The 14,219-nt window shown below is 34.9% G+C and overlaps 4 protein-coding genes across 5 annotated transcripts; 2 read left to right on the forward strand and 2 right to left on the reverse strand.

The window, feature by feature from the left end:
- Positions 2,055-4,506, reverse strand: LOC104752111 (B3 domain-containing protein REM-like 2). The gene is made up of 6 exons (XM_010474179.2): positions 4,437-4,506; positions 4,270-4,332; positions 4,067-4,179; positions 3,027-3,359; positions 2,486-2,941; positions 2,055-2,384 (listed from the first exon to the last, which is right to left on the reverse strand). Exons 1-6 carry the CDS (start codon positions 4,504-4,506, stop codon positions 2,115-2,117), a joined length of 1,305 nt encoding a protein of 434 aa, XP_010472481.1. The 3' UTR covers positions 2,055-2,114.
- LOC104753965 (F-box protein At3g62230-like) lies at positions 7,396-8,193 on the forward strand. The gene has a single exon (XM_010476138.1). The coding sequence runs from the start codon at positions 7,396-7,398 to the stop codon at positions 8,191-8,193; it is 798 nt and encodes a 265-aa protein (XP_010474440.1).
- Positions 8,567-9,160, forward strand: LOC104753966 (F-box protein At3g62230-like). Its single transcript, XM_010476139.1, has one exon. It carries the CDS (start codon positions 8,567-8,569, stop codon positions 9,158-9,160), a length of 594 nt encoding a protein of 197 aa, XP_010474441.1.
- Positions 10,394-12,882, reverse strand: LOC104752112 (B3 domain-containing protein REM10-like). Of its 2 annotated transcripts, none has more exons than XM_010474181.2 (8): positions 12,702-12,882; positions 12,341-12,605; positions 12,113-12,258; positions 11,722-11,989; positions 11,548-11,654; positions 11,184-11,448; positions 10,853-11,106; positions 10,394-10,772 (listed from the first exon to the last, which is right to left on the reverse strand). In XM_010474181.2, exons 1-8 carry the CDS (start codon positions 12,804-12,806, stop codon positions 10,530-10,532), a joined length of 1,653 nt encoding a protein of 550 aa, XP_010472483.1. In that variant the 5' UTR covers positions 12,807-12,882; the 3' UTR covers positions 10,394-10,529. The 2 variants fall into 2 exon arrangements, with proteins under 2 accessions (XP_010472483.1, XP_010472482.1); XM_010474180.2 differs by having other exon boundaries at positions 11,548-11,672.

Below are 14,219 nucleotides of genomic sequence, written 5' to 3' on the forward strand. Positions count from 1 at the left end.
TTTTAAATAAAAATCAGAAACTTGCATAAGAAGCAAGCCACGAAAGGTCAAAGAAATTAGAGATTTTTTTTTTTTTTAGAGATAGAACATCATAGAAGCGGAAGCAAACAAAACCATAACCCATAGGAATAGAGATCCACATGATTGTTAAATTAGGGTTTGATATGGGCTTTCAACTCAAAATCAATTGGCAATGAGTGGAGAGGCCATAACTCTTTATATATTACTCAAGTTCTTTTACATCTATCTGATGTGGGATTTTTTCTCTACACGGCCCCTCGAGATGATGGCTCTTTTAGCCATTAATCTCGACAGAATCCATCACTCCCCCTCGAGATAATACTCTCTTTTTTTAACTATCTCAATGGAATTGGGCATTATTTTGGGCCATCAATTAATGGGGTGATCGGGCCTCTATCCGGGCCAGACTAGTTAACGGGCTAACGTGTGTAGGCTCTGATACCATGTTAAATTAGGGTTTGATATGGGCTTCCAACTCAAACCCAATTGGCAATGAGTGGAGAGGCCCTAACTCTTTATATATTACTCAAGTCCCTTTACATCTATCAGATGTGGGATCTTTTCTCCACACATTTGAATTTTAAAAAATCAACTATGTAGAACAAAACAAAACAAAAAATCCACATTTGGTTCCCAACAGTGTAATTCTTTGATGTATTTCAAATAAACCTATCAGAAAAGACAGCAGATGTATTTCAAATATCATTTGTCTTGAGAAAACCGACCACCGACAGAGAATCCACATTTATTCCCAACTGTGTAATTCTTCGCTTCCAGGCGATATACATTTTGTGATATACTCCCTGTAGCTCCGCTAAAGTTGTGGTACAACGTCCGATATTAAGAGCAACCCCTCCACACCACACTCCATTCTTGGCCTACAAAACCCCTCCTGTCATAGCCAATCTTGGGTTACTACGAGAAGTGCCATCGGTTAATTTTCACCCAACCAATTGGTGGTACCGTCCACCCTATCATTTTTTCCATTCGAATTATCTGTGACTGGTTCCCATGTATCTATCTTTCGGTTTGCCATGGTCACTTCTTTTGCTAATTCTTTTATAAATCTTGTTCTATCCTGACATTTACCATTGACCCCCAAAACATTACCACTTCCAACACCACCAGACCGCCATAGCCAGGGGCAAGTGCCCCATACTCATTTTCTTACAAATTATAGTTAAGTTGTGTGGTATATCTATTAAAATCAATAAAAAAAAATCATTTTCTTAAGGTTGTGCCCCAGGTAAAAAGGCTAAGTTGTGTAATATATCTATTCAAATTAACAAAAATATCAATTCATTAAGGTTGTGCCCCATACAAAAATGACTTATGCATCCGCCACTGGCAATAGCAAACATCGTCGACCAGAAACTATCATTCGATGCACTTTCATAACGTAGATTCTCATAAACCCATTCAAGCAAAGATTATGCAAAGAATGTGTGTCTCTTCCATTGTGGTATAATTCTAGCCCAAATACTGGCCATAGCAGGACAATCTCTGAGAATGTGCAAGATCACCTAGCTTCCGCCCTTACATACTTGACAACCTGGTGTCACCACTCTCCACACGCGGTCTTTTTTGGTGATTTGTTCCGGAGTAGTAGCGTATATGTGGACCTAACTGAAAAACCTTCATCCGCACTACCACCCCAAACTAGACTATCACGTGCCCTAATAACATTATAAACGTTTAGATAAATAAATAAGGGTATTGTTATAAAATTGAGACCAATTTTTCTTCAAAATTAGTAGTATAAAGATGAGGGTAATTTTTAAAAAGAAAATTCCGTGTAGTTATAGAAGTCCCTCAAAAATAGATAAAGAAAAGAACAATTGTTTGAATTTACACAGAAACCCGTATTAACATATAAATAATGTATTCTTAAATTTTAGAATAAAATCAAGATAATATATATCAACCAACTATAAATTAAGATATAAAGTTTGAGGCACAAAATAGAAAGAAAACACCTCTTTGATTAAATAACATATACTCCTTTGAATGAAGTAAAAATGAAAATGCTTATTTATTAGCCAGTTTCTTTAGCTTCACAAACGAAAATAATTGGCTTTCTGAGTTTAACATACTTAAACATTTATGTTTATTCCCCGGCGGAGTTTGGGACGAAATTGAAGTACCGGAGTATTGTCAACTTTGTGCTTGAATTCTAAAGAGAACGAGCCTCCTATCTTCACTCCATTAGTTTTACAGAAGTGTTTCCAACCACATCCTACATTTACGGCTCCATCTCTTTTCAAAAGATATCCACACCACGACACAGATCCTTTTCTACCCAACAAAACTATCTTTCCAATTCTGTCGATGCCATTAGCTTCCATGAAGTGACTTGGAAGATACTGCAAAATATTTGAACAAATTAAACACACTGATTATAATTCAAGTAAAAAGCAAATCCCACCTATATATGAAACAAGGGTAATGTTTTTTGTAAGCTCACCAGCATGCATGCTTTGGCATCTTTACGAAGAAGAGGTAATATCACTAATCGGTGCTTTTCGATTAGTGATGCTGCATTGATCGGCTCCTCTATGTTCTTGCCTTTCTCACGTTCTTTTGCATCCTTAGCTGCAGTGGAAACAGACATTTTCTTGCAAAATCCTGAATATTTCGGTTTTGGTCCCCTTTTTATATATCTTCTGGGCTTTGTATCGGTCAACCTGAGGATAGGAGTTGCATTTTCCCAGATGCACTCCAGTGTAAAGTTTTCACCAACCTCCAAATTATTTGCTAGAGCAAATTCCCTCCAAGCTTTCCCCAAACTCAGTCTCCCAAAGTTTCTTCTTGAGGTTTCCCGTACAAGATTTGCGATCGTCCTTGTACCATCTTTTGCCAGTAGTGTTACAAGCCTTGTTTCGTCCAAGCCATATGTTCTCATGATTGCCGATGGAAGATACTGAAAAAGAATATATATATTTGAAAAGATGAATGAAATGGAAGATGCCAACATGCCAATATGGAAGATGAATGAATGAACTCACCAATCTGCAGTTTTTGAGACTGTCATATGAGAGATTTAATGTCATAAAATTGTCCAGGTCTTCTGAAGTTTCATAACAGGGAGTAGCTTTGGAAGGGGAGAAGCTAAGAAAAGGCGTTCCCCACTTTTTCATTAGTTCGAAGGTAAACACACTTCCTACCTTTTTGCCGAGTTCATCACAGAAATGTCTCCAACCTCTGTTTACGTAAAACCTATTACAGGATTTGTCGTACCTCATTTCCAGTTCCCATGAGTTACCCGTACCATCAGTTAAAACAACCTTGCAAAAGTTTTTTGGTAGACCACAAGAGCTTGTGAAATCTTGTGGAAGATACTGCAAACAAACAAACAAACAAAAAAGGGTTTAAACATTTTCAACCTTTCCTCATCACACAAAGCTTCGAAGAAAACTTTGTTTTGGGAATTAAATACAAGTGATCTTTGAAAGTTTTAGAGAATAACATCCTTGTGATAGTTTGTATATAGATGTATGTTATTAATTTGTTATCAACCAATATATAAAAAATATTATTGTAATAGCTATAATTGTCTTCTCTATAACATATAAGACAAACCTAATCGTAGTATGGATTTCAAAACCTAGTTCTCTTAATACTTTCATAATATCTGAATATACTCCAACTAACCCCAGTTGTAATAACCCTATTTCTAGCTTTGTAATTGATTGCTATCACCATATCAGACAAAACAAAGTCGAAATAAAATGCAAGTAAGAAACACCAAAGCGAACCAAAATTGAAGTTAAAATAAATTGGAAACCAAAAACTGTATTGAGGTTAACTTTTGATTTTACATCAACAAGCTTTCACCTAAACCAAACTGGCCACTAACAAACCAACAATCAAAATGGAACTTAAATGAACAATTCAAGAAAAACATCGATCAGTTCATCTTATATGTGGAAGTTGTTAGTCAGTTCAAGAAAACATCATCAGTTCATCTCATCGTTCAGTAAGTGACATAACTAAGCACATTCGGGCAATAAAAATTTAAGAAAACGTTTGGTATAAGCAAGCGCACCAGAGTATCTGCTTCCAAATTGGAAGCCGTGACAAAGGCAAAAAAAGAGGAGTTGTCCAAACCAGCTTCGGGTATCGATTTCTTCTTCCTCCCTCTTTTCGCTCTCACAAGCACTGTGACATTAAAATCCGACATGTTAATTTAAATCGACGCGCCTCGGGTACAACGACAGAACGGGACTGAGGATGTTATGTTATACGTACCTGCGTTTTCCTGAACATCACCACCTTCCTCTGTCGGACGCTGATGCTTCTTCGAGGTGTTAACTGTGTATAACATGTAAAAATTTCTTTCGTCATACAGATCCATGCACACAAGACTATTTCAGTTCAGATCTGATTATGTTCCGTAGATTAAAAACCAAACTTACCAGTCTTATTAAGATCAATGTTTCTGGCGCTGGGTGGTTGTCGGACGTCGCAAGCGCTTACACCATACATCTTTGCCTGTGGAGAAGAAAAAAAAAGATTTTGTTGTAAAAATCTGGTCGGGGCGAAGAAGATGGAAATGAAATTTGTGGTTGTCTGAATGACTTTTAAACCCAACAAGAAGTAAAATAAAACCCTAATGAAAAGATAAGAAAAAAATCTTGTGTTACCTTTAAAGAGCTTTGCATTTAGAGAGGATTGACACCTGGGCTCATAGACTAAATATAGCTAAGAAGTCAATATATAAGAAGTCAATATATTTAATTTAATGGATGAGCTGTTGAAAAAAATTTAAGTATTTAACATAATAGATTTGATTATTTTCAACATGTTTTTTTTTTTTTTTTTCATTTGGTTTTTTTGGGCTTTTAAGTTTTGTTTATGTTTTGGGTCAAACTAATAATTGAATTGCTGGAAAAGAGGGAAAAATATAGTGTTTTGTTAAAAGTTTGTCCATCTATACTTTATATATACAATAAATTTGGTGAAGGTTCTAGAAAAAAATTAAAGTCAATTATATCCTTAATTAAAAAAAATAAAAGTACTTAATTGAGGATATGAATTTTTTAATCTCTAAACTCAAAACTTCTAACTAGAAAGGAGGGTTCACTTGCAAACCCCAATTATAATATCAAACAAATTGATGGATTATTATTATTTGTTAAGTAGATTTTATTTTAGAAAATTAAAAATTTTAAATGGGCTTATAGCTAAATATTTGGATTTCTAAAGCTTCTAAAGATTTTATCAATCTAGGTTAGGAGTATCTCAGGTCTTTGGGGATCCCAAAGTACGGTAAGGTTGTCGAAGCGGTTTCTAATATGCAATGGTGTGTCTTAGGAAAACCGCCGAGGTACTCAATACCGGGGCTTTGTTGAACAGATGCGTACAACATCACTACCCATATCAGCTGCCGGTGTTGACATTACTTTGTGGAGATCAGGTGAGAATGAATTTCGTCCGGCTTTCTCGGCTAAGTGCACTTGGAATATGTTTCGCCTGGAGAGGCCTACTAAATGTTGGCATCGTATTGTTTGGTTACCATAGGGGATACCACGTTATGCTTTCATTACTTGGCTATCCATAGGCCATCAAACATGTTTTTTTTTTCTGTGGTGAACCGAATGAGACTAGGGATCACATATTCTTCGCTTATCCATTCTCTTTGACCCTTTGGATTGATGTTGCAAAGCCTTTGCTTCAAAGTGGGATCACACCGGACTGGAATCGCACTCTCCGATCACTGTTCTCTCGCAGGGTTCAGTCTCACCGACTCCACTCTCCTCCGGATCAGCTTCCAATCAGTCATTTACCATATTTGGAGATAACGTAATTAAACACCAATCTCTCCCCAAGTCTTGGCTCAACGCATCATTAAGATCATCTCGTGTCGCCTCACGTCTTTCAACTATGGCTCAGATTCAAAATACGGTGGTTTAGCTCAACGCTGGGCTCAAATACACCACCAATAAATTTAGAGCGACATCATGTTTTTGTTTAGGTCCTAGGCACCATGTCTCTGGTGTGAGTGCTTCCCCATTATGGTATTACCTATGCTCTCTGTTTCTTAAATTGCATGTACATATGCCCTTTTTATATATAAATTTCACATCTTATATATTAAAAAAAAAAAACAAATACGCCCTCAAATACACTATATTGTCTTATATATTCTTTAGATTGTTTCACTTATGCTATATGTGAAATATACAATTATTATATGTTGCTTACAAACATTACTTATATATAAGCATAATCAAATATCCAATAATCGTACCAGTGAAGAATATATGTTTTGTTCAATAATCAAATTATATAACACATAGGGTTTGTGTGATTTCCTCGGGAGTGTGGAATGTATAAACTTCTCGTCGAAATCAGTAAGCCATGTCGAAAAAGCCATTGTTAACCATCTTGAGTTCGGCATCGACGTCTCTCATAGTCTCATCGTAAATGAAATAACTACGAAAGTGGAGAAGGCTACCAGGAAACGGAAAAATGTTGTGAGCTTTGTGGGAACCTCCATTGTAAGAAAATATGAGATTGAGAAAAATGCAAAAACAAGGAAAATATAAAGCAAAAACAAGGAAAATATAAAGCAAAAACAAAGCATTAGAGTAAGATATGTTTTTCAAAAGTTTGGCATTCGTTTAAGAACTTCCCGACCTACATTTGTTTAATGATCTTTATGGTGTTGGGAAGCTGGAAGAGTTAGGGGGTGTAACAAATCATTTGAAGTAATTAGTGTCCAAATAACAAATCATGTATCAAGATCAAACAATCAAATTGCTGATTTTCTTGCAAAAACTATTGAACACAAATTTTCTCTATCATCATTATGTTCCTCAATTCCTTATTAACAGCTTACATTGTAATCATGTTCAAATTCAATCTCTATTTTGATAAAGTGCAGTGTTATTAAAATAGTTATTGGGAAAAGTATTTTAAAATCTAATGTTACTGGAAAAAGGATTGCTTTAATTAAAAATAAAAATATATATCTACATTTTATGATTTAAGTGGTATATTTAGGAAAATCTTACAACAAATCTTACGAACTTCTTTAAACTCACCTAAAATCATCAAAATTATCTAATAATGATTAAAACTCAAATGATATAAAATATAATAGGTTTGAATGCATCTCCTTTATCTTTAAGTTTGAGTTATATTTTTCCAAAAAATTAGATACCCATAGTCAATAATAATAAATTATGTACTTTAGGTTAATAACTAAATAATAAAAACATAGTTAAAAGATAATCAACTTTTTGACTAAAAATATTTTTTTGCTAATATAAATCAAATAATTTTATTTAATAATGCACTATAAATAAACAACACCGTTGAATAGCTAAACACACCAATTCTTTCTGAGTCCTTTTTCCAAAATCACAAACAATGGATTCCACAAGAAACCAAGACAAAATATCCAGTTTACCGGATTTCATTCTGGTTCTGATCATCTCTACCTTGCCATTGAACGAAGCTGTGAAGACAAGTGTCCTCTCGAAGCGCTGGAAGAATCTTTATCGTAAATCGATTACGAACGACATCGTTTTCAAAGAGTCGGACTTTGTGACATGTTACGCTTCAAACGATGAAGAAACCAAAAGGGTTACTAGGGTTTCTTTCATTTGCTTCATGCTTGGATGGGTTTTGAGACTTTCAGGTAAAGCCATCGAAAGTTTAGACCTTTCTATATCAAAGCTGATGGGTTTTGAAACACATCTCAACTCGCTGATGGAATTCGCAGTTTCCAAACAAATCAAGAATCTAGTTCTTGATTTCTCAGACCCTTCGTGGACTACCAATAATGAAGCAAGTGTGGTTCAGTTGCCTGAATGCGTTTATAATCTAATAAACCTTGAGTCATTGAAGCTATTCGCTTGCGGGTTTGATCCATCAAGGCTCACAAACCCGGGTTCGCTAAAAGTTCTCTGTTTTGGTTGGATCCAACTCAAAGAAATCATGTCTTTGATATCAACAACTCCTATGCTCGAGAGTCTAAGCATTCAAAATTGCTGGGACGTTGGTCTGGAAATGATAACCGAATATAACAACCGGTTAAGAGAATTGGTATTCGAGAATTGCGGTTTCTCTGTGCCTTATTCAACTCTCGAACTGCCCAATATTCTGATCTTCAAGTACTCTGGAAAAGTTCATTACTTTCAGTTCTTGAGCGTGAATAGGTGTTGATGTTGATATCGGTCACAATTAGATATTTATAGCTCGGTAAAAGGAGGTCGAATCTTTCTTATTTAACTCGGTGTCTGGGCACAAAAATCCTGACTATAACGGTAGTTAATAGAACGAATGACAAGAAATTGAAATGGACGAGCTTGCGACTTGTCGATTTACGTTTTGGACGAGTTGTTACAACTAATTGCTAGTGATTTTTGTAGCGTTTTCTTCTCCGTCGTACGCCATTATTTATAGGAAACCGTGTCGGTTTGTCACTTTAAAAGACCGAAATACCCATCTCTTCCTCCAAATGCTTATTTGGGCCTCAGAGAAGTCTTTTGGGCAGGACTCATTGTTAGGAGGGGAATCCACCCCTAACAATAGGATAATGACAGAAGCATATTTGGATTTCGGGGCAGAGACCGAATACGATGATGGGACAGGAACACAACTCTGTGGTCTCCTTTATGATCTATTATCCGCTAGAACATTAACAGTATGTCCTTTTCTTATTCAGTTGATCCAAGATGGGGAAGATCCGGTTCGGTTACGACAACCAATGGAAACTCGACATTTGGTAATGAAGACAAATCTGCTTCCGAATGAGCTCATTGGAATAAGGCTTATGATCAATAGCTGTCCGGACTTGGAAACTCTCACGTTCCAAATGGTTGCTCCTAGGCCAGTTCCAATGACGACTTCAGCGATCGCTCCAGATACTTACTGGAAGTGCAATATCAACCATAGGTGTTTGAAGAAGACGTTGAAGGTTGTGGAGTTGAAGAATTTTACTGGTGGCTTGTACGAGTTACATGTGTTGGAGTTCTTGATTTGGTGTGGTCGTGTGTTGGAAAGGGTTGACCTTTATTTGGCTAATGGATTGGAGCAGGGTCAAAAGGATTTGGCAAGTGCTGAAGCTCAGAAGATTAGGACGTTCGAGAAAGCTTCGGAGCATTTAAGTATTACTATCCATAACGGTTGAAAATGTTTCAATCTTTTCAAGTATTCGTGAATGCTCAAGGATGCAAATTTCAATGTATTTTCGGTTTAAGATGTTTTTAATATTTAAAAAGATTGCTTATAATAAATAATCTTATTATATAAATCTTAATTCTCAAACATGTGTCAAATATATCGATAATATTTTGACAGGTATGAAAAGAAAATTTTATTTAATAATTATAGAAAAATAAAATAAAAAACTAAAAATAAAAAGATTATAATTAATATTTTTGAAAGTATATAAAACCAAAAGTAATCTATTAAATAACTATTTTAATAGAAAATTTATATATTAAATTACGAATTTCGATAGAAAAATATGTGCAATTAATAAGGAAAATATTTACAATTTAATTACAATTATTATTTATTTTAATCATATAGTAAAAAGAAATTTATACAGACAAGTGATCAAAGTACGAAAAGGTTTAATGTGTTATAACTAGTGATTAACATAATGTAAGAAAAATAGGATAATCAAAAACTAGTTTTCAGTTATTTTTTTAAGAATTATGTTTTATTAGTTTTAGTTTTTATAAAATATTAAGTAAGGTATAAACTTGATACAATGCACTTTTTTTTATATGAAAATTATAAATTTTATTCATTGGGATTGAGTAAAATCTAAATCTGGTGTTTAAAAGAAAATCAAATGAAATAAAATTAATATTTTGAATACAATTTTAAATTTTATATTTTTTTATATACACGTTAATGCGCGGGCATATTCTAGTATGATAATAAAATTCAATTCCGTGCACAAATTCACTTGCATTCTTGATTTTTTTTTTAAATGTAATGGGGCAAACGGTTGGGGTAAAAAAACTAATCGTTTTGCCATTTCTCCTAATGCAATTGTTTTAATTTTAGGTTTATGGGTTGGCTTTAGATAGATGTGGGCCAAAATTTATTACTCTCTGTTTTAATTAATTTATTTTTGAGCTTTTTATTCATATTAAAAATTGATTATAAATGCATTATTTTTTCTATGATTTATAAATTTGTATAGCTCTAAAGTCTTAGAAAACCAATAGTATTCAATTATATTTCTTGAAGTTTACAATTCATCAATAATAAGTTACTAAATAATATTACCTACAATACCTAAAAGATCTATCTTTCTGAAACCAAAATTTTCCTATAAAAGAAGAAAGAAACAAATTTTTGTGTATTAAACAACACATTATTAATTTATGAACTTTAAGGAGTTGAATATCTAAATATGAATCAGTAATTATGATTTAAACAGCAATGTTTAACATTAAAACTAAATCCAGTGAAGGAAGGAAAAGTTACTTCGATTGATGATATCCTCATCGAATATCTAACAAACGTTCTAAATAAAGTTCTCAAACTTTGGAACAAAACTTAAGAAGAGGAACTGTGTCTTCCCAAATCAACTCCAAGACAAAAGACTCATGCATCTTAACGCCGTGAACCTCACAGAAGCCTTTTGAACCTTTTCCTAAACTCATTGTCCCTCTATTGTCCATCAGTAGTGACGTCCGCCATCTTGAACCATATATGTCAAGCATTGTTATCTTTCCTGCTTTGTTGATTCCATTCGCCTTCATGAATTCTAGCGGAAGATTCTGTGATACCATTTTCACATTATATAGAAAGAGTATATGTAGAAACAAAAAACAAAACAGAGTTTTCTTCTGGAACTTACAAGTTTACTTGCAGGTGTAAGTGTTAAAGTCACAAGCCGGTTTTGGCCTGTTGAGTTATTCCCTTGTGCGGAAGCATATTCTTGTTTAATAGCTTGTGAATGTTTTCTTTGCCTTATATCTTCATCGGTAGGTTCTGCAATGCTAGCTTTAAAGCAGTTCCCTTGCGTTGAGTCATCGCGGTAATCTTCTAAGCCAAGAAACTCTGCTTTGGTTGCCTTTAAACACTTTCCTTGCCTTGTGTCACTGCTAGGCTCTGCTAAGGAAAAGCCTACTTCATTTATTTGTTTGATTTTTTGTTTCTTGAAAGCATAAAAAGGTAACACAACTTACCAAGTTTGTGCCTATCTTCACTGTACATAGGGAACTCTCGTAGCACAGGTATTTCTTGATTCTGGACTAATTTGAATATGAACCAGTCTCCGGGTTTCTTATCATTAGCTACACAGAAACTTCTCCAGCCTCTTGTCGTTAAAAACCGGCCTGAATACGCCTCGTGTTTCACGTCTATCTTCCATGATTCTCCCTCTTCATTCATTAGAAGCATCTGAAATTTCTTCAACAAACCATTTGACAATACGAACTTCTTCGGAAGATACTGCAGTTTAAGTATAGTCATCATGAGATATATGATCAACACACCTCTCACTGAAATAAAAATCAAAATAGGTAGGGAGTAATATGGAAAAAACATAACCATTCTATCGCGCCATAGATTTGAAGTTGTGACACTGGCCACAAAACTAGAACAGTCGTCTGGTGAATAATCTTCTTCTTTTCGACTCTTCTTTCTTGGAACGTTCTCTGTATCAACCGTTGAATCTGATGAAGTAGTTTATAAATAATTAACGGAATATGCAAATAAACTTACCAAGTTTTTCTCGATCTTCACTGTCCATGGGGAACAACTGGAGCACTGGTGTTTTTTTATTTTGGACCAATTTAAATGCCATCTTGTCTCCAGGTTTCTTCCCATTAGCAACACAGAACCTTCTCCAGCCTCTTCTCATGTTAAACCGACCTGAAGGATATGCCTCGTGTCTCAAGTCTATAGTCCATGATTCTCCTTCTTCATTCATTAAAACAATCTTCAATTTGTTCTTCAGACCATTTGACCTTGCGAACTCTTTCGGAAGATACTGCAAATGTCGCCACAAGTTAAGTAACGAGTTCAATATGATTAAAACACCTATCACACCACGCAAATCAAAATTTTAATGTATAAAGTAAGGTCTTAAGGAGTAATAAGAAAGTAACATAACCACTGTGTCACGCCTTAGGTTCGAAGCCGTGACAGTGGTAACAAAACAAGAATCTAGTGAATGGTCTGGTGTAGAATCTGCAGCCTCTCTCTTTAGACTCTTTTTCTTAATTGAAACCTTCTCTGTGACTGTATCACAAAGCTTCTCTGTTGATAGATTGATTAAGCAAAGCTCAGAATCATTCTAAATGTGGTAATAATAGCTAATATGAAAATTAATTAACGTTACCCTTTTTATCTTCTCTGTATTGAATCTCGCAACAACTTGGTCCTAAAGCCGAGACATGGAACACCAACTCTCCTTCATGTCTGAAAACGACAATGTCACCGACTCGTAGATCATGTGCGATGGCGAAATCATCCCAACCGTGAGAAAGTCTCCGGCCGTCGATCTTTACTTCCCATGTTGTCTCGGATGAGTCTGATCTGAGCTCAGCCGTATTTCCTTCGTTACTTCCCACTAAATACTTCAAGAAGAAGGCCACAGGAATGTCCTGAAACAGTATGCAAGAAGATAAATGATTTAGAATTTAGAAACAGAAACAACTTGGTCCGAGAGAGATAAAGAAACAGAGAGAGAGATGGAATACGAGATGGTTGGTGAAATCGGGAAGAAGGGGTTGGAAGAAATGTGGGTTGATCGGTGAATAGAGAGGTTGATTCACCATATTCCCTTTTTTCTTGTTTTTGGTCATAAATTTTTCTTTTTCTACGCATAGAGGAGACGAGTAATAACAACTTTGTCTTTGGCCCCTATAGTGTCTCAAGAAAAACAAAAACAAAACATTTCTCAGCCTTTTTCTGATAAGTAATGTCAAGAAAAACCTTTATCAGCTTTTTCTAAAAAAATAATTGTTTCCGAAAAACGAACAAGTTTTGACTAAGAACAGTGACATAATGTTTGTAAAGACTTATTAGATTGATTCGACGACNAAAAAAAAAAAAAAAAAAAAAAGACTTAGATTGATTCTGGAAAATATTCATTAAATAAACTTAGCAAAAATGTCCATTATCAATAAATAAAGTAAATATTGAGAACCATTTATTTATAAAAAGAAATTGTTTGGATGAACTTTGTTTAAATATACTTTCAACAACATGCAGGCTGTAGCCAACAACAGATGATGAAGTTTCGAAGTAAGGGAAAACATTCAAGTTTTTTTTTTTTTTTTTGATTAAAGAGGGCTTATAATACGTTCAAGTTTGCTTTTCGTTAACTTTAAGGAAATGATTTTTATTGTAAGACTAGAAATAATTTTTATACGTCTTCACATTAAAATCGGGCGGGGGGAGAAAAAAAATGTTCTATACTTATAAGTTTGGGAAAAATGTCATTAAAATCCCGAAGTTAGCATTTTCGTTGATTTAAATCATGAAATCTAAAAATGTTGAAACAAATCATCAACCTTTTGTTGACTTATATTTAAATCACGAAGTCTTGTTGGCTTCGTCGTTCGAAGCACATCGTTAACTGGTCAAATGGAGATATTAAACGGGGTTTATTATCTGTTAAACAGTTCCGTTAGTTTTTCGTTATCTCCTTTAATCTAATCGAATATTCCTCACAAAATCCCCAAAATCACAAAATCCCCAAAATCACGAACCCTAATTTTCGATTCAGATGAGTTCTAGCTCGGAGACATCGGTGGTTGCTTCGTCCAACCGTGGAGTGCCATCCAAGTGCATTTGTGGAGCCGGTGTGAGGATCTTTACATCGAGAACCGAAGAAAATCCTGGTCGACCGTTCTTCCGTTGTTTAACCAAAAGAGATCCAAGCTCGTGGACAAACAAAAGAGATGTAAGTAGTCATTGGTATGTTCAATGTTAATTATATGTGCAATGGTAATCAATGGTGTTTGTTTTTGCAACAGGGACACTTGTTTAAGTTGGTCGAGGAGGCGGTGTATGAGGAAGTTGAAGATGCATTACCAAAACTAGGACTTATGGCGAATGAGATCGTGAAAACGAAATCCCAGGTTAATGAGTTGACTGCTGCTTTACTAGAGTTGAAGGAAGAAGCATTGTGGAGCAAAGTGGAAATCCGCAAGTTCAGAACGTTATTGAAAGTGTGTTTTGTGTGTGTTGTTTGTATTTGTGTTGTCTCAATT

This window comes from Camelina sativa, chromosome 16, assembly GCF_000633955.1.
Source record: "Camelina sativa cultivar DH55 chromosome 16, Cs, whole genome shotgun sequence".
Lineage (NCBI taxonomy): Eukaryota > Viridiplantae > Streptophyta > Magnoliopsida > Brassicales > Brassicaceae > Camelina > Camelina sativa.